Source organism: Melozone crissalis, unplaced genomic scaffold (genome assembly GCF_028551555.1).
Source record: "Melozone crissalis strain CALT ecotype California unplaced genomic scaffold, PUWL_Pcris_2 ptg000002l_1, whole genome shotgun sequence".
NCBI lineage: Eukaryota > Metazoa > Chordata > Aves > Passeriformes > Passerellidae > Melozone > Melozone crissalis.
The window spans coordinates 771,747-798,356 of record NW_026535780.1 but is presented as its reverse complement, the minus strand read 5'-3'; the positions used below and the strand labels follow the sequence as shown (position 1 = coordinate 798,356).

Genomic DNA, 26,610 nt, shown 5'->3' with positions numbered 1-26,610 from the left:
TCCCTTTGGATCCTGCATTCCCTCTGCCTCTGCCACCCATGTGCTGGAGCAGACCTGGTGGTGCTTGGGGTGAATCTGTTCTCAGCGAGTCCCAGCCTGGTTTAACCAACTTTAGAAATTAGGGGAGGTGGGAGGGGGGGATTATTAATAGGTAGAAAAAGCAGAAACCCTTCCAAAAATCATCCACCTCGGCGAAGGAGGAGCGAGAGTGCAGCGGGAGACGTCCACAGGAGGAGGAGAACAAGCTCAGCCAAACCACCCAGGTCCTCCAACTCGCTTGGAAGAGCAAAAAAAGTCTGGGAAACAATCACCTTGGAAGCCTGCTGAGAAGTAGAGGATCTCCTTGCAGACAGCAACAGAGAAGATATTGGCTAACGAGACCCGTGGGAGGCGGCCCTTCCTCAGGCAGCCCCATCACTGGCGAGCCCAGAGGACGTAGATGAAGCTGATGAGGATTCCCAAGGCCAGGATGGAGGAGCTGGCTCGGACGCTGCTGGAACCGCTGATGTTGCAGAGGAAGGAGTCGCAGCAGTAAACGGAGGCGGCCGCAATCCCCAGGTTGATGCCGGCGCTGGGGCAGATGGGAGAGCATCCCTTGGAGATGGACTGGCCGGATTTGCCGCCTGGATATGGGGTGGGGGGGAGAGGAAGGAAAAGAGGTAGGTTTAGAATGTGGGTTTTTTTTTTTTCTGTTCACCTGCTCTGCAAAGGAATTTCAGGGTGGTGCAGGTGGCACAGGGCGGATGAAGTGCTCTGGAGGGGATGAAGTGATTCTCAGAGACAGGAATCCCAGCCAACCCATCTTATCAAGGATCGCCCGTGATAAGCTCACACAAACACACCAGAGAACACACAACACCCCAGAGACACCCCTTTGGATTGGTCAATGTTCAGCAACAATAGCTCCCGTGAGGAATCCCAAAAATCCCTCTTGAGCTTCACTCTGGGGCTCCTCAAGGGAGACAGGGAGCACTGGGGAGGCACTTGGGAGCCAAGGCTGCATTTTACAGAGAGGCACAGCCCATGTTAAGAGGAAAGAGGAAACCATTAGCAGTGGGCTACGAAGGGAAGTTTATAGAAGCTCCCAGTCTCTGTTTGTGCACATCTGACCCAACCACGCTGCAGACTTGGGCATGAAATTCCCCCACTCCTGCCAGGGAGAGCCAGGATGGGCTCGGATTCCTGCAAAGGTTCCAGGAGATCCACCAGAGCATCCTGCCTCCCTCAGCACAGCAGCTGGGAAGGACAGAACCCCCCCCAAATCTCTCCAGGCACACAGGAAGGAAACCCACAACCCTCCCTTCCCGCCTCGTCCACAGAAAGTGAAGCAAAGGTGGGACTCGGGGACAAAGAACCCAAACAGGAGGCAAAAGAATCAGCAGGAACAGCAACCCTGGAGCTTCCCACACAGGGAGCCTGCAGCATCCTCCACGCTTTCACTTATTCATCAGCAAACTCCCCGCCCCCAGCAGCCTGAAATTCCCCCCGGACTGGCGGGCATCGGTGCAGGCACGTGGGCTTTAACGTGACTCCTCCTGGCAGCGCGTCCCTCCTCACAATCCCCGTGGGATGGTCCGACACACTCAGTTGCTAAGCAGAACTTTCCCTTTTTTTTTCTTTTTTTTTGTTTTTTCCCCCCCAACCCAGCCAGAAGAAGGCAAGGCCTCGCTGCAGCTCAGCAGGTGACCCAGGAGAGAAGGCAGGAGGGCAGGAGGAGGTGCTGTCAGCACTCACCGAGTCCCACTCCGACGTACGTCGTCACGCAGTGGTTTTCATTCTCTCCACACTGGACAGGCGTCAGGCAGGCCCAGTTGGAGGAGGCATCCGAGCAGGAAAAGCAGACGAGCGTGTGGGCTGCGAGAGAAAGGCAAACCTCATTTAGGAGCTGGTGGGAAGATGTCCTCACTTGGAGGTCCCCACCTCTGTCCCACGGCATGTCTCGCATCTGCCCACAGCCACATTTTTGGTTTCACTTTTATCAACCTGCAACAGAGGATTTTTTTTTTTTTTTTCCCCCAAAAAATTGGCCAAGCAAAGTGTTCAAGCCTCAGGGAGGCATTTAAAGCTCTTATCTGCTAAAGCTGATACAACCACAGCCTGGTACTTTCTGTCACCACCCTGTTTGCACCAAGAATGTGCCCAAGCTACAGCTGCCAACTTTAAACCAAACTCCAGAGGAGAAATTTTTGAGGTTTGGGATCATTCAGCTCAGCTACCATAGACGTGATGTCCCTGCCTAGGGCAAGGGGGTTGGAACTGAATGATCTTAAGTCCCTTCCAAGCGAAACCATTCTGATTTTATGATGCTGTGACACTGATGGGAAATGCTCCAGGTGTGACCATAGGTTCAAACTTTCCATGACCCGGCTTTGGACACCAAGATCAGGCCATGCTTGAGCTGCAGCATGAGGTAGAAATGATTTTCCAGCTCTAGACCTGCAAGACCAGCAGGTCCCCTAAAATTACAGAATTGTGGAATCATTTCAGGAAAAGACCTCTAAGATCTTTGAATCCAGCCATTAACCCATCACTAAACCAAGTCTTTAGGCAACACAGCTGCACAATTTTTTCAACACTTCCAGGGATGGTGGTTCCACTACTGTTCCAAAATTTGACCAGTGAAGAAATTTTCTCCTCCTTTCCAAACTAAACCTCCCCCGGAGCAACTTGAGGCCATTTAAGGCTTATCCTACAGCAGCAGGATGGATTAGCTGGCTCCCATCCCTCATCCCTCACAAAGAGGAATGATTGGAAAACAGCATTTGGGGTGGGAAATGGTTGTGGAGGCAGCCTGGACCAGAGACTCAGCAAGGCCACGGGCACTTTGATCTCTGTATTTTACACACAAGAGCATCACATCCACGCTGCAGTTGTTGACCTACATATGCAGACAGATCAGGTCTGCTCCCAATCTTCCATGGACTCGGGATTTTGGAGCTCCCAGGCAGCCTTTCCACGAGGCACTGCCTTTCTCTTTCTGTATTTATGGAATGCAAAACAGAGCAGGGGCTGATTGAGGGTGGGAAGTGTGAGGCAGCCTCGTCCCTGCTCCTTCAGCCCCACCACAAATGGATTATCAAAAATCACAGGATGGTTTGGGTTGGAAGGCAGCTTCAGGATCATCCAGTTCCATCCCACTGCCATGGACAGGGACACCTCCCACTATTCCAGGTTGCTCCAAGCCCCATCCAACCTGGCCTTGAACACTTCCAGGGATGGGGAAGCCACAGCTTCTCTGGGAAACCTGTGCCAGGGCCTCACCACCCTCACAGGGAAGAATTCCTTCCCAATACCCAAACTAATCCTACTCTCTTTCAGTTCGAACCCATTCCTGCTTGTCCTATCCCTCTCCAGCTTTCTTGTGGACCCCCTTGGAATATTTTCCTAAGGAACTGAAGCCCTGGAAAAGCTCTCTGAGGCACAGCAGTTACTGACATGGATATTTTGAAGAATTATTATTTGGAAAAATATTGCTCAGCATCTGCCCCACTCTGCCACAGGACTGTTCTTCTCATTCCTGCTTCTCTCAGGAAAATAAAAGGCTTCTACAGGAAAAAAATGAGAAAAAAAATAACAATTGCTCTCGGAGGAATGACTTTTGAGCAGCCACAGCCGAGGAGGGGAAAGAAAACAAAATATAATCTCAGGGAAACAGATTAAAGTGGGTTAGTGGGAGAGCCTGAATGTCACAGCAGAGCAGCCAAATCTCTGCTTTGGAATGGAAGCCAAGACCACAAAAACCCCCAAGCAGGAATTTCCTGGATCCTCACTCTGGAAACAACCCCCACAACAAACCCGGGTTACCTGAGCACGCCAAGGCAGCCACCACAACCCACAGCACCCGGATTACAGGGCCACCAGCTGAGTCAACACCTCCAGGAGAGATTCCTCAGTGGATCTCTGCGTTTAGGAGATGGGGAGGAGGAGGAGGATGGGACCAGCCACTGAGTCACTGCCCCTTGCCGGGCCGGCCACAGCTCCATGTGGGACCTCGCAGTGGAGCCCAGGTCTGCTCCCAAGTCTCCAGGTGACCTGTCCCAAACTCTTTTACCTCACAACCACCCCGAGGAGGTGGATTGACTCATCCCAGGAATCTTCAGCAATCAGGAATGAAGGGGATTACAGGCTTCCTGCACAGGACAGATGTCCCCATGTGTGTTTGCTCACTGCACTGAAGGCACCGAGTGGTGCAATGCTGCTCATTTAAGGTTCCAGGAGCAAACGCACCAGAAATCTTTGGACATGACATAAAAGTGCTGTTGGGCATGAAATTCTCTGCCATGTGACTCAATCCCTGCTCCTGCCACTGCATGTCCTACCTGTCCCCGTGCTTTTCATTGTCACACCCACCCATTACCCCTTGTCTTAACAGAAAAAAAAAAAAATCCTTCCAGCAGAAGCAGAGTTTAAGAAAGGAAATATTGAAATATTCAGCCACTTTCTGCCCCCAAAAAAACACCCACTGCAGAGTTAGGAGAGCACAAATAGGCTGAGTGGTTTAGACAAAAGGCACAAGAGGGGTTGCAGAAATAATTTCATGCAGCTGTAGACGGAGCAAAGAGTTGGAGCTCAAGGTTACAAGAAGAAAAGGGGGAAAAAAATCACAAGACTGAACAATGCAAAAGAGAAGCCTTGTTTTCACCAGTGGAAGAATTCATGTGTTTGTTTGTTTGCTGCTTAGCTAGTCGGAGGAACAAAGGGCTCCCAAAACAGAACAGGGCATTTGGGGGAATTCCTAGAGATAAGAGGTTGAATCATTCTTGCAAAGACAAGGGGGAAAAAGGCCTTTAAAAGCCCACTTTGGAGCTCGTCAGCACGAGGAAAATGCTGTGGCTTCGGCAGCTTTCCCATTCAGCCCCGATGTCGCTTTTCCATTCTCTTAGGCAAAATCCTTATCAAGATCCACAGGCAAGATCTTTGAGCAGGAGGTAAAGCTTTTCTGTGAAATCCCCCCAGGACATGCTGGAAGTGTTTGGGGATAAAACCACCTGCAGCAAACCCTTTTGCCTGGATAAAAACTTACTTTTAAAGCTGAAGAGGTTGCGCTTTTTTTTGGAGGAGGGGATGAAACCCTTTACTGCCTTGGCCTTGGCCGCTGGAACTGAGCCCAAGCCAGCTGGGCTCTGCCGGGACCCAATGCTTTAATCTGCAGTTGCTTCCCGGATCCCACTGGGAGGGAGGAATTGGAAAGGGCAGCAAACAGCCAGTTTCACCTCAGAAAACAAGAAGGGACCCTGCTTGCTGAGCAGGGGCTGGGAAAGCTCAGAACTCTCCCGTTTGGTTCTTTGTTTGGTTTCTCCCATATGGGAACAATACGTGGTTTCGCACGGCCCCGAGGAGTTTGGAATAGTGAGGGATGGAGTCCGTGGGGAAGGAGGGGATGGCAGGCCCTGCGACTTGGGCAACTTGGCAGCTTGACACACAGCAACAGGAACCGCGTTCTCCCCAGTTTCGGCAGCAGCCCCTCACAGGGCATTGTCCCCTTAGGGGTCACAGCGCCCCGAAGGATGCTCGGAGCGGGCAGCAGGAGCCACAATCACGAGTGGCTCTGCCCTGACTTTGCTCCATCAGCCATTGCCGGGGCTGGGCTGCCTCTCCCCTCCACCCCCCTTCCTTCCCCTCGGCTGCATCTCAGCCCATCCCAGCGCGGTTATCCCGGCTGGCTGCGCCGAAAAAGGGGAGCGGAGCCGGCCCTGCTTTGTTCGAGCTGCAACTGGGAAAAGCTCCAGCATATCCACCCGCACAGCCGGAGATGCTCACCTATTCATACAGGCGGGGCAGCCCTGAAGTTCCTGCTCCAGGAGGGACATTGCTGCGAGGCACATCTTGGGAAGACACCCCCGCATCTCGCTCCGAACCATAACGCGGCTCAGCGCCGTGGCCCCGACCCCTTTTCAACCCTTATATCTCCAAAAAACCTCCAACTTCCACAGCTACCCTCCCACACGCATCGCTCCCCCAACCCCCAATTTGTTCTCTAACGCAGGGCTGGCGAGGGACCGGGGGACCTGCAGGGCAGGCGATGGTGGTGGGAGCATCCCCTTCTCCTACCTCTCTCCACGCACAGCACCGCGGCCAGCACAGCGAGCAGGAGCGCCTTCATGGTGCGGACGATGTGGCCGGAGAGATGCGCAGGGCGGCTGGAGGAGCGCAGGGCTGGCGGCAGGGCCGGGCGCCGGGGGTGGGGAAAGGGCGGCGGCTCCGCCCCGCGGGCCGGGCCCGGCCCCCGCGCCGCCTCCCCCCTCCGCCTCCCCGGCCACGCCTTGTTTCGTTTCCCCGCTAGGGAGAACCGGGGCCGGGAAAGGGGCGCTGGGAAGTGCGTGTCGGCATGGCAGCGGCTGGCCAAGGGGGAGCAGAGCCAGCTTTCCCCTAGCCGTGCCCCAAGAGGCTTTTTCCAGCCCCTTTTCGGGTCCCCTGTGTTTCTCTGAAGGAGGAGACGGGAGTAGGGTGCTGCGTCTGTGCTCGACCCCACTCATACAAGTCAAATCCTTCCAACTCAGCTTATTCTGGGATTCCGTGATTCTCTGACTCGCTCTACCCACAGGACCTGCTGATTTCCTGCCTCCCTTCCCTCCTCCGTGCATCTCCTCTCACAGATCCCCTGAGCAGCGCACACACATCGTCCTCCACGCATTCCAAACCACCCCGTCCTCACACATTCCCTGTAATCAGGGCTCCCTGCCTGGATCTCCTGCAGGCGAGACTCCCCCGGATACAGAAGCTGTCACTGCATTCAACACCCCCTCTTCAGATCTGACCCCTCTGCACGCACAGCCCCCGCTCACGATCCAAGCACATAAAGAACCAACTCCCCCATCTGTTAACCAGAGCCTAAATTGGATTAGACATACAGGATTGAGAAGCTTGAAGGGCCCAGCAGCTGGGGGGTGGCATGGGACAGCCTGGGCTGCTTGGCAGGAAGAGTCTTCAAACTGTAAATAAGTCCCCTGATGTTGGAGTGAACCAAATTCAGTTGGTCCCATGGAAATAACTAAATCCTCTAGGAAATGAGCTGCAGGAGGGGCAGTGGGGGAGGGCCCCTGTGAAACTGGCTGTAAGGAAAGCCTGGCAATGGAGGATAAGGCTGGTGAGCCAGCAGGAAACAAGCAGGCTTGACAAACTCTGTGCCACAGATGGGTTTAATTCTGCAGAGTCAGCATTTCTTGGCGAATGCATCTGTCAGGAGAAATTCCGGCTCCTGTCTTGTCGGAGGCATTCAGAGCACTCTGCTTGGGAAGCAAACCCATGCCTGCAAACCCCTGCTTCCCTTTTCTTTCCCGTGGCTTAGTTTTATTTGTCACTGCCAGATATTCTAGCAGGAACTGACTTCCGAGCAGTTTCTGTGGTCTCATATCTTCCTCTGAAACAGGCTGCTGGCACAACCCAAATACTGAAAAAATGGGAAATTCAGCTTTGTGGTAACTTGAAAAAACATAATTCAGACACATTTACAAAACCTCTGTTTTATACTGGCTGAGGAAGTAGATTTTGGTTGGATGTTGGGAAGGAATTCTTCCCTGTGAGGGTGGTGAGGTCCTAGCACAGGTTTCCCAGGGAAGCTGTGGCTGCCCCATCCCTGGAAGTGTCCAAGGCCAGGTTGGATGGTGCTTGGAGCAACCTGGAATAGTGGAAGGTGTTCCTGTCCATGGCAGGAAGCTGGAACTGAGTGATCTTTAAGATCTTCTCCAACCCAGATTTAGGATTTTTATGTTACACTCTCCTCATCCTCAGGATCTACAGCTTCCAGGATTTCTCCAACACTTAAATTTAATATTATCAGCCCCATTTTTTTTTTCCTGGAGAGGGTCTGTCTGCTGATAAGAAGGAAGAGGGAAGGATCTAAGAGTCACAGAGGTCACCACCCAGCACCGGATCTGGAGTCATCCCGATACTGATGGAATGGCTGGGTGGGGACAGCACTAATGACAGGATGCTGCAAAAGGAAGAGGTGACCAGAGCCACCAAGGACCAGTTTTCTGTGGTGGGGATTACACCAGGTGAGGAAGGAAGCCCTTCTGAGAACCTCATGATCCTTTTGGGTCCCTTCCAACTGAGAATATTTTATATTCTCTGGTCTAAGATCATCTCCCACCTGCCCCCAAGGTTGTTGTGTGGGACAGACTCAACTCAGCAACTCTGCTGGCAGAGATTTCTGTTCTAGTCCAGCCCACAAAACACTGCCCCGAGTGCTCCAGCCTCTTCTTGCAAGTTTGGAGGTCACTGGAGGACTTTATTTAACCATTGGCTTACTACTGTGAGTGCAAGGCCAAAAAATATTTCTTCACAAAAAGGGTGAAGCAAGAGAGGCATTGGGGTAGAGTCCAGCCCCAGGAATGTGACACGTGCTGGGAAAAGGTGGAGACAGCTATAAAAACACACTTGAGGGAGAAGGAGATAAGGAGGTGGCTGGATCAGAGGACAAACTGGTGTTGGGGTAAATACTTCATGGCTGTGGCATGCAGGGTACAGTTAAAATCAGGAAATTATGAGTGTGACAGGATCCTTGATGGACTGGGGAAGCAGAGATGGTGCAGAAATTAAACCTAGACTAACTAGGCCCGCAAGGGTTTGATGTTGAACTAGACGAGTTAAAGTTTGTAACTGAGGGTCAGTGAAAGCTTGCTCAGCTTCAGGTGGGACACAGAGAGGTTCTTTCCCCACCACGCTTCTGTTTCAGGGTTTGTGTGAGACTTCCTGGGCCTGGCTGTGCACTTGAGGCACCAAAACCCCAGAGGAATTTGCAAATGAGACGTTTCCCCTGCCAGTGGAGCAGAACTGCTCAAACAGCTCTCCTCCAATGACACATGAAGGAGACAGAGACCTTTTTTTTTTTTTTTACCCAGTAATTGCATCATGCTCTGGAGTTGGGAATTGTTCAGGTTTCTTCCAGAGGGGGTTGGAATTGCTCTCACCTGCTAAAACGTGGAGAGGATCCTTGCTGCTTCCTCTCATCCCCAAAATTCTCTTTGTCCACGGCACTTTCCTGCAACAAAGTGCTTTTCCAGGTGCTGGCACAGCCCTCAACGCTCCATGGAATGCTAGAGCTGGAATTCCATCCGTGGAATCCCTGGAATTCCTGCTCCCACCATCCTGCTGGATGAGAGGCCCAACTCCATATCCCAGCCCTTTTTCTTCATCCCACCCTGGATGTTTCCCCTCCTGAAGTCCCTCCTGATCTCTCTGGATCAAAGTTGTCCAGGAGACCCTCAGGATCATATTGGGAGCACCCAAGGGTTCTCCAGACACAGATTTTTCCATGGGCAAACCAAGCTCCAGGTAATTATTTGCTGTCTGTGGTGCCCAACAGGTCACTGTCCTCTACCGCACCTCTGCTGCATCCTGTGGGGAAAAATTGAGATTTCTCTCAGGTAGCCTCTGAGATTCCTGAAAATTCCTGCAATAAAGGTGCCCAAACGGATCTTTAGGCCACACCATTCATTATATTTTTATAAATAAAGGAATAAAACCTTCATCTGCCTCCTCCAACCACAACCTGCAGCAGAATCTGGCTGTCAGGTGGATGAACTTTCGCTTCTGGCTGACATGCAAGTTTCCTTTTCCCTTTTCTCCTCGATCCTGAGGTGAAAGTGGATTGCTGGCTGGTGAGGCTCAGCTGGTGCTGGAATTCTCACACTTCCTCCTTCCTAAGTCTGTGTGAGTCACCCTCAGCCGTGCTTGTTTTAGGCTTTTGACAGGAAAACAACTGTGACTTTTTAAGATCTTGTTTCTCAGGCAAAAAACTTTAATTTCCGTGAGCAGTCTCAGCAGGGCCCTCCTCAGACTGTGCCCATGGCTCCAGGAACCCCCTTTAAGCTCAAGTTTAACCCTTTAGGCCCTGTCAGTGTCTCTGTCTCCAGCCATGTCCTGGATGACCTTGGCCCTGTGTTGTGTTTGTCTCCATCAGTTTCTGGCCTCAGGTTGTGACTTTTAGGGTTGGAATTGCTGATCCTTTTGCTCTTCCAACCCAGGGTACTTCATAATTCTCTTCTCCAACACTAATCCTTAATTATATTATGCCTATCCTTGTCTCCAGGCCTAATTCCATCTCCTGGGTGAACTCTGGACTCATTTTACAGCTTTTTTTCCCAATCCTCGCCCTTTTTTTTTGTGCCATCAGAGGTTCTAGACCACCCGCAAAATTTCCTGGGCACATTCTCTCCCACAAAAGGGACCTCATCTCCAGGTTTTTTGGGGTGGGAAGAGGCTTTTCAGTCCTTTCCTTTGCTCCTTCCACCCAAAAAAATGCACTTTTCTGTGGGCAAGGAATTCACCAGGCTCCAAGGAGGCAGCACAAAAATATGCTGAAGCTGTAGGCAAGGTGATAGACTTATGGAGGTTTGTAGTGGAAATGTTAAACTTGGTGTAAAAAAATAGGAATGGGGATGTGTGGAAGAACCAGAAGAACCAGCAGAGCAAAAGGTAAAAGCAAAGGCATTTGCTGAGTGCCTGTGCTCATTCAAAAGTAGAGAAAGAACAAGCTGACCTTGGATAGGAAACTCCAGAGGACTAAGAGCAGGGTGAGAGCCATAAAACGCCCAGATAAAGTAAACAAAAGGGCTGGAATATTCAGAAACTACATGTCAAAGGGGGAAAATGAAACAGAAAGTGAGCAAAGACAGCATTGTTTCACCAAAAGCTGTAAAAAAACCAAAACTGGGGTTTTTTTGCTCTGCCTTTCACCTTTTACCTTCCCCTTGTGCTCAGCCTTAAAGGCATGCGGAGAATTGGAGGGCTTTCATTTTTTTTGGCTGCTGGTGGCACAGAAATGACACAGGACAGATGATCTGGGCACACCCACACTGGTGCTTGTAACCCTATGAAATCCACAAGGAAGAATGTGAAAGGCAAAACCCACTTTCTCCAAGATTTTTTATATTATCAAATACAAAATCTCTTCTCCCCGAAGATGTCAAAGTGGGGAGTTTTATTCCTCCGGTTTCCTGTGACTGCAGAAGGGAGTTTCTCATTCCCAGGAGCGGCGTCTGCTCGTTATCTAATTGCTGATTAACATCAAATTCTGCATCCTGGAGCTGCAGGCAGGTCCCAGGTGAGCTGTTGTGAGCGCTGGGCACAAAGCCAGGGCTTGTTCCTGCCTCTCCTGGACCAAGGAAAATTGTACCCCTGGCACCCCCAATTCTTTGTGTGGAATTTAAGGATTTGCCTGAGTAAGGAATCGGCTGGAAAAATGGGGAAATCATCATTCCCGTGCAGAGCTCTCTCCACCTTCTGCCTCAGCACTGCTTTAGTGTTGACTGAAATCCTGGCACCCCTGGAGCTGGGCATCCTTTGGAGTGAAAGTTCCTACATGGAAGTGCTTTCCACATCACTGGAAGAGCTTTGGGTCACTTTTGCTGTTCAGCCTTTGTCCTGGAGCAGCCTGATCTGGTGGAAGAGATCCCTGCTCATGGCCAGAGTGGTTGGGACGAGATCTTTTGGTCCCTTCCCACCCAAACGAGATCTTTTAGGTCCCTTCTCATCCAAAACATCCCATGGGTCTGTGATAAAGCCAAACCCAGCCCTGAGCACCCCAGTTCTGCTCTGGTGGAGGGAACCAGCTCCATGTGGGAATGACAGAAAGGTGACAGAGAGAGGCAGGAATGGGAATGACCAGGAATGAGTTCATTCTCCAGCCCCAGTGGAGTCGCTAAGAGCAGAGCTTTTCCATGCTTTGATGAATCCTAATTATGGTACTAAAGCTGCTGCTGCTTCTGGAGGCAGTTTTCCAGCTCTTCACCCTACTTTGGATGCCAGGAATTCCTTCTGATCCTGCCTAAAATCCTCTTTCCTACTGCATCAACCCCAGCACAAAAAGTGGGAAGACAAAGCAGCCCGAGCCTTCCATTTGGAGGATCTGGAAGGTTCTCATCCCATCACACACCACTTCACACTTCCCAGTGCAATGTGAAGATTTTTCCATGGAGTGCAGAATTCCAGCAGGGCTTTGTTTCACATTTTTTTCCCCAAAGTTTGACATGTGTTAAACTTGTGATCCAGCACATCTTCTTTTCCTGCCAGATTGCTGCGAGGGAGATTCCCTCATCCCGTACTTGTGCCACATTAACTGGAGAGCTTTTTGTGCTTGTCCTTCCTAAATTACACCCTCTTTTCTCAACCTACCACTTACATTTTACTGGAATCACCCAGAATTCTCCTGTTTGCAGATTCTCTCAGCTCGTCACGCGTGAGCTCAGTGAATTTATTGTCTAATACATCATCCAAACCAGCAATTAAAACTTCGCATCATCCCAGAGCCAAGAGGAGCCTTTTAATGGATCGTTCCAGCCTGACAGCAAATTGTTGGCTGTGGTTTGCTCGTGATTTCAGCCCCACTGGGTTTCCTTGGTTTTGCTCCTGAGCCCATCACGTCACACTGTGCCAAAAGCTTTATTAAGGCTGAGCTGTGTGACAGGTACCACTTTTACCCTCACAGATTTTGTTATCTTGTCACAGGGAGGGATATCACCCACCTGTCATAAAACCCTCGCTGATCATCCCTGCCTCCTTGATAACCCCTACAATGTTGATTGATGATTTGTTTCAGAGCTTTTTTTCCCCACTCTGGGTTGGCTGCTCTGTGTGTCTCTATGCCCTTTTTAATAATGGATTATTTCCACATTTTGTCATGGAAAGGCTTTGGAGGTTGCACTCAGTGCTCTGGTCTGGCTGACAAGGTGAGGACTGGTCACAGGTTGGACTCAATGATCTTGGAGATTTTTTCCAACCTAAATGAGTCTGTGATTTGTTGTTGCCCAGTCTCCCAAAACACCCAGATTTCCCTTTTGCAAAGAAACAGGAGCAGGAGAAACTGGCTGGCCTTGGTAGCTTTGATGGATTTCTTTTCCCATTTTTCCTGGACACCACTTTGGCTGACAACCCCCACTGATTTGCATATTTACACAGAAAACACTAATTTTATTCACTTTTGATGTGTTAATTAGTTCATCTCATTAATATCTGTGGCAGCAAAGTGGCTCTTGCTGTTGTGTTTGATGTGGTTGTGTCTCCACACCTGTTTTCCCTCTTGCTCCACATGTGAAAGCACAAACACAACTCCTGACTCTGCAAGTGCAGCTCAAAGCTGTGGCATTGGAAAAACAAATCCTACACTCAGGCTCCAGGAATCACCTGGAATTCTTTTTCGAGGCTGGTCAGCCTGGAGAGCAGCAGCACCCAAACCTCACACTGGAAACAGAAATGGGACTGATTTAATCCACAGGGGAAAAAAAGGAGATTTAAGCTTTGCCTAAAGCTGAGCCACCTTGATCTTCTACCTGCATCTTCCTCCAGCCCAGGGAAAGGAGGAACGAGTGTGGAAAAGGAGCTGTGACCTCATAATCAGCCCATTCCTCACCTCCAATCAAGAAGGAGAGTTTTAAATTGTCCCTCTTCCTTCTTTATTTGAAAGAGTTCCAGCAATCTTCCACTCAGAGGCTCAGTGGTGACAAAGTCCATCCTCCAGAATTCCCACCTCCAGATTTACTTTTCTGTGACCTTCAGCTCCCACAACCAGGAGCTTTCAGTCCAGGAGCTAGGTGGGTGGACAGGACAAGGAGTAAATCCTGTTAAACACAATCCCTTCACCTCCAGAGAATCAGTCAGGATAATCCCCGCTACTTCAGCTGCTTTGGCATCCAGAAATTTCAGGAAGAGAAAGGGTTCCTCTAAATTTGTAGACAATTCTAGGAAACCACTCTCACTTGACCTTTTGGACTGCTGTGGTGAAAACTGGGGGAAAAGCTGGGAGTAAGGGTCTGCAAAAGATCAGGATAAAGTTCATTCTCCCTCCTGAGCTGTGTCCATCCTGGCTCCCCACACCCTCACTGGACTTATCTCAACCCTCCATCCCCTCCAGATGGTCTCTCCACCAAGATTTTGCTTTCTCATGTCCAGCAAAACTGCTTGAGATACAAATTGCTCCTTCTACTTCCTCGTTCTCCTGCCAATATGACAGGTGGTAAAACAATAACAGCTTTGGCCTGGATCTCAACTTTCTTGGAGTTTTTTAAAAGCACCTGAGGTCCAGCAGGGAAAAACTGTGCAGGGTATGGAGGACTTGCTCCTGGAGGAATTGCTCCTGGGATTGGGATGCAGCACAGCCTCCACAGCCCTACCAGTGCCTGCCCTGAGCAGCTGGACATCTCTTCCTTCTTTTTGGTTTAAAAACTTGTTCTTCTCCTTCTTCATTAATTTTCCTTCTGTTTTGAGGTTGTGTTTGGTGAGAGAAAATTACCAGCAGGTTCTGCTGTTGATTTGGTCTTTTGACAGCTGTCATCTGCAGGCACAGCTCAGTGGGGTGTGAGTGTCCTGTCATCCCTGCCCGCCACTGTGGTGTCACCTCCTTAATTTCCTCCATTTCCCCTGATTAAACAAAATATTTAAAACCAGTTGCCAGATCCAGAGCTCACAGCACAAAACTTGTTGTGAAGTTGATGTGAAATCTTTTGTCCTCCTGGAAAACTGAAATCCAGGCGCTCTGAAATGCCTCAAAAATCCACATGCGCAACCAAAACCCAGCAGAGTTCCAGGGCAATGCTTCAGAGAAAGCAAAGATCTCATTCAACCATCAAACACAACAAAAAAAACTACGACACCCTTCAATTGTTTGGACCAGCTCTGGTTTCTCCCAGGACACAGCTGAGCTAGGGATGCTGCCAGCTTTTCCTTTTCTCTTTTTCCTTTTTTTATTTTTTTCTGTGTGTTTTCCAGGAATGGGAGCTTGCAGCTGGGGCTGTGACCCAAGAAGCTCTGAGCTGTTTGTGTGAGTCCCTGGCTGGCTGCCCTCCTTCTTCTTCTCTCTGTGACACCCCCAGGCCTCCTACAGAGCTTTTCTGTGTCCCCTCAGCTGCAGCTCCTGCAGGGAGAGGAGGGAGCAGAGAGCGTGGAGGGCAGAACCAAACAAAGCTCAACACAATCGATGGTTTCTCTGCCAGGAACGTGGCTCTGCAGAAAGCCTCTCACTAGCTCTGAATGACAGGGGTTGGTGACAGCTGTGTGAGGTTGTTTTGGCCCTGGGGAGAAAGAGGGGAATGGATCTGGGGATGTCTTTTCCAGCTGGATGAGGTCCATGAGGAGGCAGTGTGAGAGCAACTCCCAGCTCAGCAGGCTGCCCCCATTCCTTCCCTTCTCCCTCCCACCTTCCCACTGCTTTTCCTCTCTCAGCCACATATTTCCCTCTCTGCCTTTCCCCCTTTTCTCTGATGAGAGAAGCTCATTTCAAAATGGGAATGGGAGGAAAGACCCTGAGGAGGCAGAAATTTCTCCCCACTGAGGCTGAGAGAGAAAAGTCCACAGCACTGCCACAAATCAGCTTTACTTCCACCTGCTCGTTTATAAACAGATGTTTGATAACCCAGACTCACTGTGAACAAATTCACTGATCATCCCCTGTGCTGACACAACTGTGGAGCCATTGCAGGGTGGGATGTTATTCCTCACAGAGCTTTGAAAGTGAGAGACAAAACTATGCCTTCAAGGATCTCCTCGGAGCAATAATGATTTGAGGCTTGAACATGTCAAAAAGGCCATTTTCTATATGTTTTCTTAGGTGAGTTGGATGTCTGGGAACACTCTGGATTCAGGCAGGCTCGGGAAATCGATGGGAGTTCAGCACCTGACTTATCCAGGCTCTCTCAAAAATCCCAGGGGGAAGCTCAACCGCAAAACACGAATCTTTGAGAGTGGAAAATTATCCCAGAACAACACTTTTATTTCAGCCATCACGGGGAGCCCTTCCAAGCCCATCACAATCCGTATGTAAAGATGTAAGTGACGCTGGCCAGGACACCCAGGGACATCATTCCGTGGCTGCTTTGCCTGCTGCTGACTCCATTCACATTGCACAGGGGTTTCTCACAGCAGGAAACATTCTGGGAGCTTTGGATTTGTTGCTGGCCTGTTTCTGGACACGTTGGAGAACACATCTTGGAGATGACGTATTTAGGCTTGTTGGGCTCTAATGCAGGAAAAAATAGTGGGGGAAAGAAGAGAAAAAGGAGGATGAAAAATAATTATTTAAATGTTTTTGTGGCTAAATCTGTTTCAGTGAATAAAGGAAGGCCAGGCATTAATCCTCAAGGCAAATTTCATGGAATAATCATAGAATTATGGAATTGCTTGGATTACAAGGGACCTTAAAAACCATCCATGGGCAGACATGAGAAGTGGATTTGTGATGAATTGTATGCTTGTATACTTCACTATGTACAACAAATGATAAATAAGACTATCAAAAAAGTTTTTACAATCCAAAAAATGAGGGAGAGATGTGAGAAATGGACTTGTAATGAATTCTCACAACCTGACTGAAAGCTCACAGAGTCTTGTGCATCTGTATGCAAACACTGAGATAAAGTGTGCTGACTTAGGAGGGCCATGGAACAGAGACGACATTGTTGAGAGAGAGACTGAGTTAGAAACAAGTTTCAAAAAGTTTCAAACTATGGCCTGGCAAAAAACCCAGGTATTTTAGAGAATTAGAACTGTGAAAGATGCATTGTAGCAGGACCATGTGGGATAAAAATATAGATCATTGTTGTTAGAAGTATTAGCAACACTGTGTGGCAAAAGCTAATAGACTGAAAAACATTTATAAAGTATTGTAACCAGGAAATGGGTTGGCTTTTGATAGAATGGTGTTGAGTTTTACATCTCTTATGTCTCACCCTTCATTGAGACTGATAATGGAATAAAATCTTTTAAAATGCCACTCAGTTGCCTAGTTTCTATAAAAGCTAGGAAAAATCCAACAGGCAGGGACACCTTCCACCAGACCAGGTAGAGAGAGAGACTGAACTAGAAATAAGTTTCAAACGATGGCATGCAAAAAGCCCACGTATTTTAAGAATTAGAACTGTGAAAGATGCCTTGTAGCAGTGTTTAAGGGAAGACTGGATGTGGCACTTGTGGCACAGGTGCCATGATCTAGTTGAAGTGTTAAAACATGGGTTGGACTCGATGATCTTAAAGGTCTCTTCCAACCTAAAAAATTCTGTGATTCTGTGACCATGTGGGGTAAAAATGTAGGTGATTGGTGTTAAAAGTAATAGCAGCGTTGTGTGGCAAAAGCTAATAGGCTGAAAAACATTTATAAAGTAACCAGGAAATAGAACTTCTGATAGAATAGCGTTGAGTTTTACATCTCTTATGTCTCACCCTTCTATGAGACTGATAATGGAATAAAATCTTTTAAAATGCCGCTGAGTTGCCCAGTTTCTATAAAAGCTAGGAAAAATCCAACAGGCAGGGGAACCTCCCACCAGACCAGGTAGCTCAGAGGCCCATCCAGCGTGGCCTTGGACATTTCCAGGGACGGGGCAGCCACAGTGCCATAGAATCCTGGAACTGTTAAGGTTGGAAAAGGCCTTTAAGATCATCAAGTCCAACCAGGACTTCTCTGGACTACGTGGTTTTAGGTTTTGTCAATCCTAACGTGGAATTAGCACCTGTGGCTCTCAGCTGCAGCTGCCTGAAGCGATGCTCAGGCTGGGCCATTCCCACCAGGATGGTTTTTCCTACAACATAAATGCAGTGTTCTGCATGACCTGGGATTTGGGATAAGAGCACATGGAGGTCTTTGAGGGCACAGAGCCCCCAGGCCAGGCCTGACGGATTGTGCTTGGCACAGGGAATCAGCCGCGGTGAGGTTTGGCCAAAACACTTCTCAAAACAGTTCTGGGAGTGAAACACACACAGCTCCAGGTGTGAATCCACTCCCCGGTGCTGCTCCCTGTGTCCTCATCCTTTCCCCAATTTCCAGAAGGAATATCAAGTGTGTCTGGACGCTGCAGCAGCCACAAGGTCAGTGTCTCCTAAAAGTTGGTCATCAAGGCCTGTTGTTCCTGTATTGGGATGAAATCCCATTCCTGGGACTGCTCTCCTACGAAACAAACAGGGTGTTGTTCCCAAACCTACTTGTCCTGACATCCTTCCGGATGGTCACGCAGTGCTTGTCCTCCTTGGCACACATGGAAATGGTCAAACAGTCCTTGTTGGACTCCTGTTCTTGGCAGGTGTAGCACATGAATGGATAAACTGGGGCAAAAAAAAAAAAAAAACCAAAAACAAAAAACAAAACAAAAAACCAGGAAAAAAGCACATTACAAGGTTTAAAGGCTACAAATACAAAAACCCCACTGCAGAGATCTCCATTTCCCTCCTTACAGCCTGAGGAATGTTTCTGTGGGAATGACCAGTGGCTTTCTTTATCTCCTGACCCGTGGCAGCAGCGCTAAATCCCTCTCTGTCTCCTCTGGCTCAGGCTGAGAAGTGTTATCGATCTGTTTGCAATCCCTGGGAGCAGGAGATGTGAGCAGAATTCAAGGATTTGGGGGCTTTTATGAAGGAGATTATTGCTGAGCCATAGCAGCTCGGTCCTGAGGGCTCAGCCACGGGAATTGCCAATTACTGCTCAGGGTTTCTCCTGGGCAGGGCTTGGCAGGGAGAATTTAAAGATGCCCGTAGCGTTTTGAGGAGGTGGACAATGCCCAGTGTCCTACTTCTCTTTCTTCTGGCTCAGGGACTGCTGTCACATCTCTTTTTTTGTGCTTGAACATCACTGAACCGGCCTAACCTCAGTTCTAGGAGGTCTGGTGAGAGCCCTCAGATGCTCTGTCAAACTCCTGTTTCTAGCATAAAATCGGGAATGAATGGAAAATCTAAACCAAAAGCTTGGTTCAAGTGCTGAAGGCAGATTTGGTGAGATAATTCCTACATCTGCAGCAGTGGCAGATGATTGGCAGGAAGGTTACACAGCGTTTCCTGCCGAGAATGTCTGTGTCTGCCCTCAAAACCAGAATGTGGTAGGCCAGACCTCCGGAAAGTAGTAAAAAAAAAAGGAAGTGATGCCTTATGAAGGCTGACCAAGAGCAGAGACTGGACAGAGATAAAGAATAAAGGAGGAATTTATTAGAAGGCTTTAATGGATATGGCTTGGGCAGTACAAGAGCCCAGCCAGGACTACACCCAAGATAAACCCAAAATGGTCACAAAATGGACAACCGATCATGGGGTGTCACACTTCTATAAGTTCTGGTCTATTTGCATATTGGAGTTAATTGTCCAATTACAGCTTTAGATTATGAAGTCCCATCCTTCTTGTTTTTCTCTCTTTATTCTGCTGTTGTTTGTGCTCTTGGGCCTGAGATTTGGATCAGTTGTCCTTGGTCCCCAGCTAGAGCAGGAACTGTTTTGTCTCCCTACTCTGTGAAGAGAGCTCACCATCCCCTAATATGAAGCTCAGAATTACACACTAAAACAGCACAGAATCTGAAAAACATAAAAGCTAAAACCTGAGGCATCATAAGAAGAACAAAACCACCCCAAAATATGTGCAGAGCACTCCCCAACCAGGCAGATGGAAAGGTTTAGCAGTGGTGGTTGAGTTCAGAGCTTGTGAATCACCCAGAGCGAAGTGTGGGGTTTTGTGACTGAGTTCCTTTAAAAACAAAGCTAATTTTTGGAGGGAAACAAAGCCAAATGCTGGCTGAGTTCCTGCTGAGTCTGGGGCCAGTCTGTCACTTTGGAAAGGGCAAAAGCAACTAAAGGACACGTCCCTGTGGGCGCACTTTTGCCCGATAAGAAGTTGACAGTGAGAATGTGGAAGGACAGCAGAGGTCACACCATGAAACGAGAAGTTTCTGATAGGAAGGAAGGAAAAAGTCCCCAACTGTTGATCCTCTGCAGCTTTTTTTGCTTTTGTCACCTCTACAAGAAGTTGAATTTTCATGTGCAGAGTAGAGGAGATTCAAGGAGGTTTTAAGGAATTTTTGCAACAACTTTGAGTGATGTTGTTCTCGAGCTGCTGAAAATTCCAGGGAATGGGGGCAAAGCCAGTCGTGAAAACACCGTCAGAGGGTAATTCCCGAGGATTATTGGTCCAACCAACTGGAGCAATGAAGGAATTCTTCCCTGTGAGGGTGGTGAGGCCCTGGCACAGGTTTCTCAAAGAAGCTGTGGCTGCTCCATCCCTGGAAGTGTCCAAGGCCAGGTTGGATGGGGCTTGGAGCAACCTGGGCTAATGGAAGATTTCCCTGCCCATGGCAGGGGTTGGGATGAGATGATCTTAAATCTCCCTTTCAACCCAAACCATCCCTGTGATTTTAAGTGATTTTGACAGATGGATGCAATAAAAGAGTGAACAAGAAGATTGGATGCAGTTAAATCAAGATAAATAAATTACAGTAGATAAAACTTAGACACGTAAATGTAGGGTGACAAATAACTGGTTCAGTTACAATTCAGAACCACAGTGACAACAGCAGGAGTCCACAGTGTCACATTCCAGCCACGGAAACAGGCGTCACCCAAGGGGACACGGGCAGAAATGTCATGTGCAAGATACACAAAGTGGCCTTTCCACCCTGGCAAAGGCTCAGCTGAAGCCCTGGTGCCCAAATCTCTCTGCAGCGCTTCCAAAAATGCAGAGCGTTTGGAGAGGGACCAGAGGAGAGCGAGGAGAGAAGGTCAGAGATCCTGGAAATGTGACCTTCTCAGAAAGGTTGGAAGGGCTTTAGTTTGTTTGTTGAAAATGAGAATATGCTCAGGAAAGTCGCAGGAATCTTCTTCATGATGCAAGAAAAATGATGCAGCAAAGAAGAAAGTAATAAAATAATTTATGTGCCCTGTGATGGAAATATGGGAGAACAGAACAAAAACAGATGCTAAGAGATATTAAAATTAAATTCCTAAAGGGATCACAGTCTCTGAGCAATTCCAGGCTGAGGAATCTTCCTTGTTGGAAACTCTCAGGGACACCTTAAGCAAATATCTGCCTGGTCTTGTCCAGCATTGCAGCAAGGACTTAGAGGTCTTAGAGGTCTTTTCCACCCTTAATGTGATTCTGCAAAGAGGATCAAGACATTTTATGATTTTTGCTGGACACAAAACTCACAAAACAGTAAATTTATGGATTGAAAAGGCAAAAAACCCTCTTTGATCGGCTGAGAGATCAAGAGTTTTGACCAAAATTTGGTCATTAGGGTCTTGGATGAGATCCAGGGTACCCGAGAAGGATCAAATGCCAGTTTCCACATTTTCCTATGTCCCACTTTTAGGCCAGAAAGCTGAAATCTCTTATTCTGGGTCTAGGCTGGGCACAGAAATGTGCTGTCCTTAAATCCATTGGGAATCTGCTGCCAATATCAAATGTCAGTGGTGAGGAATCCCACCATGAACCTGTGATCCTGGATCTCTGTGAGCTTTCCAATTCATCCTGGGTCACACTGAGAACGTTGCCTTTGAAAATTCTACTCTTCTGCCCATGTTACTTTGCTTCAATCAGGAATTGTGGGCACTAAATCAAATTTTTTTTTCAAATAACGAATAGTCATTTTTCCACACCCAAAACCGGCCGAAGGTCCTGCTCTTCCAGGCACGCTGGAGAACCATTCCAAAGGATGTAGGAGTAGGGGGTTGATACATCAGTGATAATTTATTAATTAGATGCCTCTTTCTCAACCAGATTCGTATCGTGGTTTCTGGGAAACCATCATGTGTGGGGGAAATTTTGGCACTCTGGTCATCGTTCCCGCGTGCCAGGAGCGATGGAGCAACGCGTGTGTCTCACTCCCAGAAGGAGGACAACACTTGGGAGCAGGATGCCTTTAACATGAAAAGTTCTTTCACCTCTGCCGCTGATTTAATCTACAGAAATTCCCAGTGTTGCATTTTCTAGGAAGACACGTGGCAAACCACTACGAGGGAGGAAGAAGCAGGACAGAAAAGTCTCTAAAATACTCCAAAACTGAAATTATTAAGGGGAAAAAAAAAAGATTTTGTTATGCTTTCTATCACTTCCAACTTGCCTCCTTTTGGAAGATCCCAAGGACCACAGTGTGGATTTAATGGTTGGAGCACCACCAGAGCTCCAGCACTGGAAAAAAGAATCAATTAATCAGATTCTCATTTCTCAAATCATTGATTGAGGTGCAAAAGGACATTGGTGACACCATCACAACACTGCACAGATGGTGACAGCCCTCTAGAGTTCTGCCACGTGGAAAAATGTCACCACCTTCCCCCTAATCCTTGTCTTAAGTAGGAGCAGCAGGAGAGGCTCACCTTGTTCCACACAGAGCACAGCAGCCAGCAAGGTGACCAGAGGAGTCCTCATCTCCAGCAGATCCTCCCAGCAGCACTGGGAAGCTGCTTGGAGGGCAGGTTTTATACCCCAGCCCAACAGCAGCAGCAGTTTTACAGGTTCCAGGTGGACATGAAATCAACCCGAGGGTGTGGAATGTTCGTGTGTGGGAGTTTTCCACGCCAGGGCCCTTGGAAAAGGGCTGGCACCTTGGGGAAAAGCCCTCTCAGCCACACATTTCTTGCTCTTCTGGTCGTGTGAGTGATAAGAAGTCGGGATCTGCTCTCTCCTCCTCTGAATTTTTTCCTTTCCTCCCTTCCAGAGCCGCTGCTCTGATGAAAGCAGAGCCTGGAGGCACGGGGAGATTGTCCTAGGAATGAATTTTTCTGATCCCTTTGCATGGATAGCACGTGATGTTCCAGAGTTTGCACCGTTCATTGGCTTTAATTATTCAACAGCACCAGACTCAGCCTCTGAGCTGGTTTACCTCAAAATCAGTGTGTTTTACACTAAATTGAATTAGCTAATGGTTGGTTAAACAGAAGATTTTCCTCAAATTTTCACGTCAGTCTTCATTTCTTTATCAATTTTCCTCTGGTTAATCCCTCTGCTCGCTCTTTTTCCTGCTTGTAATCCTCCAATACCTTGTACAATTTTGATTTAATGAAGTTTTGCTGCTATCCAGGGATTCTGTAGAGGAGCTGCTTTTTTTCCACGCCCAACAGTTTCTCGAAATCAGGCTTCCAGTTCCAAGCCCACAAATTGGCACCCTGGAATTGCAGCTCTGCTCTGGAAAGAGCCATCCCTCAAAGTGTCATTTTTTCAAACTCTCCTCTTAAATCAACCCTTTTGCTTTTATTCCTCTGTGTTGTTCCTCTCCTCTGAATTCCTTAAAATGTGTTCATGACAGTCTGGGATAGAGACCCTCATTCAAGATGCATCTTACAAGAGCTCAAGCTGCAAAGTCCACAAAGCTTCTTCTACAACAAGATTAGTCCTGGACAGCAGAAAGAAAATATTGTCAAACCCCGCTTTTTCTGGCAATTATGGAATAACTTAACTGGCAATTCCCTGCACGTAGCCATCAGCAGGGCATTTTTGACTGTTTCTAACATGAATCATTCCAACCCTAGATGATTTACTGATCCATGTGATTTTCTGACACTTTTTCAGGCCCTCCTGATCCCGGAATGATGTCATTAGGTGGTGAATTCCAGAGTTGTCCAAGCCCTGTGTCCAAACAGACGTTCCCTGGGTTTTGGAGGTTGGTGAGGTCAGTGGTGATGATCAAATTGAGCCTTGTGCTTCACCCAGGACAGCTTGGTCCTTTGCCCCAGTGTTTTGTAAGCAGGTTTTTCTCCCTCATTAATGGGTGTGGCTCCTTGCTGGCATTTTGCAATGAGGCTGAAAGAACCATTTTTTTTCCCCTTATTTTTGGTCTTATTTATCCCATAAACTTGTTGTGTTTATTCCTTTCCCCTTCCATATCCCAGCTCCTGTTGTTTTCCAGAGAATCATAGACTGGGTTGGTAGGAAGGGACCTTAAAAACCACCTTGGACCTTAAAAATCACCTCATGCCATGGGCAGGGACACCTTCCACTATCCCAGGCTGCTCCAAGCCCCATCCAACCTGGCTTTGTTGACTTTTCCAACATCCATTTTATTCCCACATGAATCTTCTGGGAATAGGATCAGCACAAGTCAACTTTGACTTTGACACTTTGACTTTGACTTTGACTTTGACTTTGATTTTTACTTTGACTTTGACTTTGAAGGAGCAGTGAGACTGAAACATTCCCGGCACATCCAACAAATATGTACCAAGGAGAGAAATTTGGGTGGGAAATGGGAAAATTTGCTGAGTTTTCTGGGAGTTGTCTCCAGGACGTGAATGTCTTCCTTAGCACTGTGGTTCTGAGGTACCTCGGAATGCTGGAGCATTCCCTCTTCCCAGTGCACGGAGAGCATGGAAAAGAGATTTATTTCCCAACAGGGCAGATTACAAAACTCAAAAGCACTCAGAGGCTTCACTCAAGGATCCAGCATGGAGAGGGTGTCTCCTGCAGCCCAGGATCACAGCCTGGAGAAGGGCCTGGAGCAGGGACACCAAGTGAGGAGTAAATTGAGGAAGACTGGGGGGAAAAAATCCCCAAGGAAGCTGAGTCACCTCTCTGGAGTAATCTTATTATCCATAGAGGAAAATTAAAGTGGATCAAATTGGAGCCATGAGTTGGCAGTGGACTCAAATTGGAGCCATGGGTTGGCTCTGTGACAAGAAAGCAGCGGTCAGCTTTGGAAAAAGGGTTGGTTTTGTCCCTTTCCATGGCTTCCAGAAGATTTTTAGACCCACTGAGGGTGTTGCTTTGACCTCTTGCCTCCATCCTGTCTCATGCTTTGGCATTGAGGCACTGTGTTGGATCCGGGCAAATAAACAGGGAAAAGTGGGAGAAATTTCATGTTGTGGGGGAAGAGGCAGGGGAATTATTCAAGGAGAGCAGCAGGCAGCACAGATCCTTCAAAACCAATGGTGGGAAAGCCCCAAGGGAGGGAAAAGAAGGGCCAAAGTTAAAGCACCTTGTGCAGATGCCTCATTCAGGCAGGGAAAGGCCTCCTTGGCTGATCCAGGTCCTGGTGCAGTGACTCAGAGCTCTGAAAAATGACTTTTATATAATCCACAGGGAGAGAGAGGCAGTTACCTCCCAGGATCAATCCCAGCCACTGGAATGAGGCTCCCGTCTCCTTCCCAAAAGCCCTCCAGGCATCACAGATGTCTCTGCTCATGGGGCAGCTGAATGCTGCCATGTGAGGAGTGTGCAGCCATGGGAGGCACCAGAAACCCAGGGTGATGGGAAGATTTGGAATTAGGGAGCAGCGCCCGCGTGGGAGGTGCCAATCAGGATTTCTCGGGAAGGCTGGCAGAGTCTCCTCTTACACAACAATCCAAGGGGAGGGTTCACCACAGGAGCTCTCATGATTTTAGGTCCTCCCGTGCCTCAGGGAAGTTGCTGCTCCCGCCTCCAGATAAGGGCTTTGGGACATGGGTCAGCTTTGGAGCACGTGGATGCGTTTTGTTGGGCACCAGGGAAAAACCTGTGGGGTCAGGGGGAAATTAGGCAAGAAGGAGGCAGCCAGGATGGAGCTGCTCCCTTAGGGATGGCACTTCTGGATATATATATATATAACTTTTCCATGCAACAGCTCCAGGGGGTGTCCCACGTGCTTCCATCCCCTTTGCCATGCCAGGATCCTTCCCATCCCAAAACAGAGGCATCTGCCAAGTTCAGGCAGCTCAAGACATGACCTTAATTTTAAACCTGGCTGCCAAGGGCAGGTCTGCACTCCCAAGCTTAGCAGAACAAGACCCGAGGCCGTACCAGCCCCGTCTTGGCCTTTCCCTGTGCCAGCCATTGTCCCTAAGGAATCCTGAACTTGTGGATGGCACGGGATGAAGATTGTTCCAAATAGTTCAGTTGTCACCATGTTAGGAGCGGGGTATGGGGCAGAATATGGCCAGCCAAGGTCACAGAATTGGCTTGTTTGGGGTTTTTGGATCCCTAAGTTTGACAGGAAGGGACGCAAGGTGAGGAGAATAAATCGGGCAGATGGATGGAGCCAGCTAAGCTGGGAAAGGCAATAAAATCCTTATTGGATTTTATTGGGGAGAATGGGAAGACTCATGCCCAAAATCAAAGTATCCTTGGCCAATTTTCCATTTAGACCGAGGAGGAAACAATGTGTTGAGGCAAGGATATAGAGTTTTGATGGAAAAACCCAGAGTAAGACTGGAGGAAGAAGGCAATGAAGAAATCTGGGAGAGAAAACAACGAGGGAATGCAGAGCTGGGATTGGACGTGGATGGGAGGAAGGTGAAGAGGAAGGGATAAGGGAAGATTGGGATGAGCTGGAGCCATGAGCCCAGGTTTCCTCAGCACAGCTATTGTAAAGAACAAAGATGTGGCTGTTCTTGAGTGTTGTTCCTCTAATCCCAGAAAATGCCTGTCAAATGAAGCTGTGCAAGGAACTTAGGGAGAGAAAACCAGCTGGGTGAGCTGCACCCAACTGATATCCCTGGGAGATCTCCCTCAGGATGATCCTTGTGGAGAGCTCCTTGCTCCCAGGAGAAAGCAGATCAGCCTCCCTGGAAGGGTCGGAGGGAGCAAACCTCTCATTCCTAAGATTATCCACAGGGAAGGTCAGAGCAGGGTAATGAGTCCCTTCAATTTTACCTTGATGAGCAAACATAAAAGGTTTATTTGCAGTGTGAATATTTTTTCACAGATGAGTCTGAAAAATTCCAGGTTTCTTTCCAGAAACCATCTGTCTTTTCCTATGATTTTCCTTTAAGCATGGTACATTTCTCCCTTTTCTAAATAATCCTAATGCTTGTAAAGGAACTTCCACTGAGAGACCTTAAATCAGTTTAAAGTAAATGCTCCATATCCCTTCCCTGCCTTGTCCCCTCTGTTTCCAAGAGAACTCAAGCGCTGTTTCCTTCCAGGCAGCTGACCCAGGAGAGGAATTGAAAGGAAGTTAA

The 26,610-nt window shown here is 48.4% G+C and overlaps 2 protein-coding genes across 2 annotated transcripts; both read right to left on the bottom strand.

The window, feature by feature from the left end:
- LOC128939624 (lymphocyte antigen 6E) lies at nt 1-6,192 on the bottom strand. Its single transcript, XM_054280752.1, has 3 exons — nt 6,052-6,192; nt 1,735-1,854; nt 1-623 (listed from the first exon to the last, which is right to left on the bottom strand). Exons 1-3 carry the CDS (start codon nt 6,101-6,103, stop codon nt 415-417), a joined length of 381 nt encoding a protein of 126 aa, XP_054136727.1. The 5' UTR covers nt 6,104-6,192; the 3' UTR covers nt 1-414.
- A 9,548-nt stretch (nt 6,193-15,740) lies between these two features.
- Nucleotides 15,741-22,108, bottom strand: LOC128934237 (lymphocyte antigen 6E-like). Its single transcript, XM_054272102.1, has 3 exons — nt 22,057-22,108; nt 17,911-18,030; nt 15,741-15,952 (listed from the first exon to the last, which is right to left on the bottom strand). The coding sequence occupies exons 1-3, from the start codon at nt 22,106-22,108 to the stop codon at nt 15,741-15,743; spliced, it is 384 nt and encodes a 127-aa protein (XP_054128077.1).
- Nucleotides 22,109-26,610: the final 4,502 nt, after the last annotated feature.

Bases quoted from the DNA above. Each gene is read 5' to 3' on its own strand.
- LOC128939624 (XM_054280752.1), bottom strand. From the start codon at position 6,103: ATGAAGGCGCTCCTGCTCGCTGTGCTGGCCGCGGTGCTGTGCGTGGAG. The intron at 1,855-6,051 runs GTAGGAGAAGGG...TTTCTCTCGCAG, and splicing joins GGTGCTGTGCGTGGAGAGAG to CCCACACGCTCGTCTGCTTT. The intron at 624-1,734 runs GTGAGTGCTGAC...CCCCATATCCAG, and splicing joins GTACGTCGGAGTGGGACTCG to GCGGCAAATCCGGCCAGTCC.
- LOC128934237 (XM_054272102.1), bottom strand. From the start codon at position 22,108: ATGAGGACTCCTCTGGTCACCTTGCTGGCTGCTGTGCTCTGTGTGGAA. The intron at 18,031-22,056 runs GTGAGCCTCTCC...TTTTTGCCCCAG, and splicing joins TGTGCTCTGTGTGGAACAAG to TTTATCCATTCATGTGCTAC. The intron at 15,953-17,910 runs GTAGGTTTGGGA...TTCCTGCATTAG, and splicing joins CCGGAAGGATGTCAGGACAA to AGCCCAACAAGCCTAAATAC.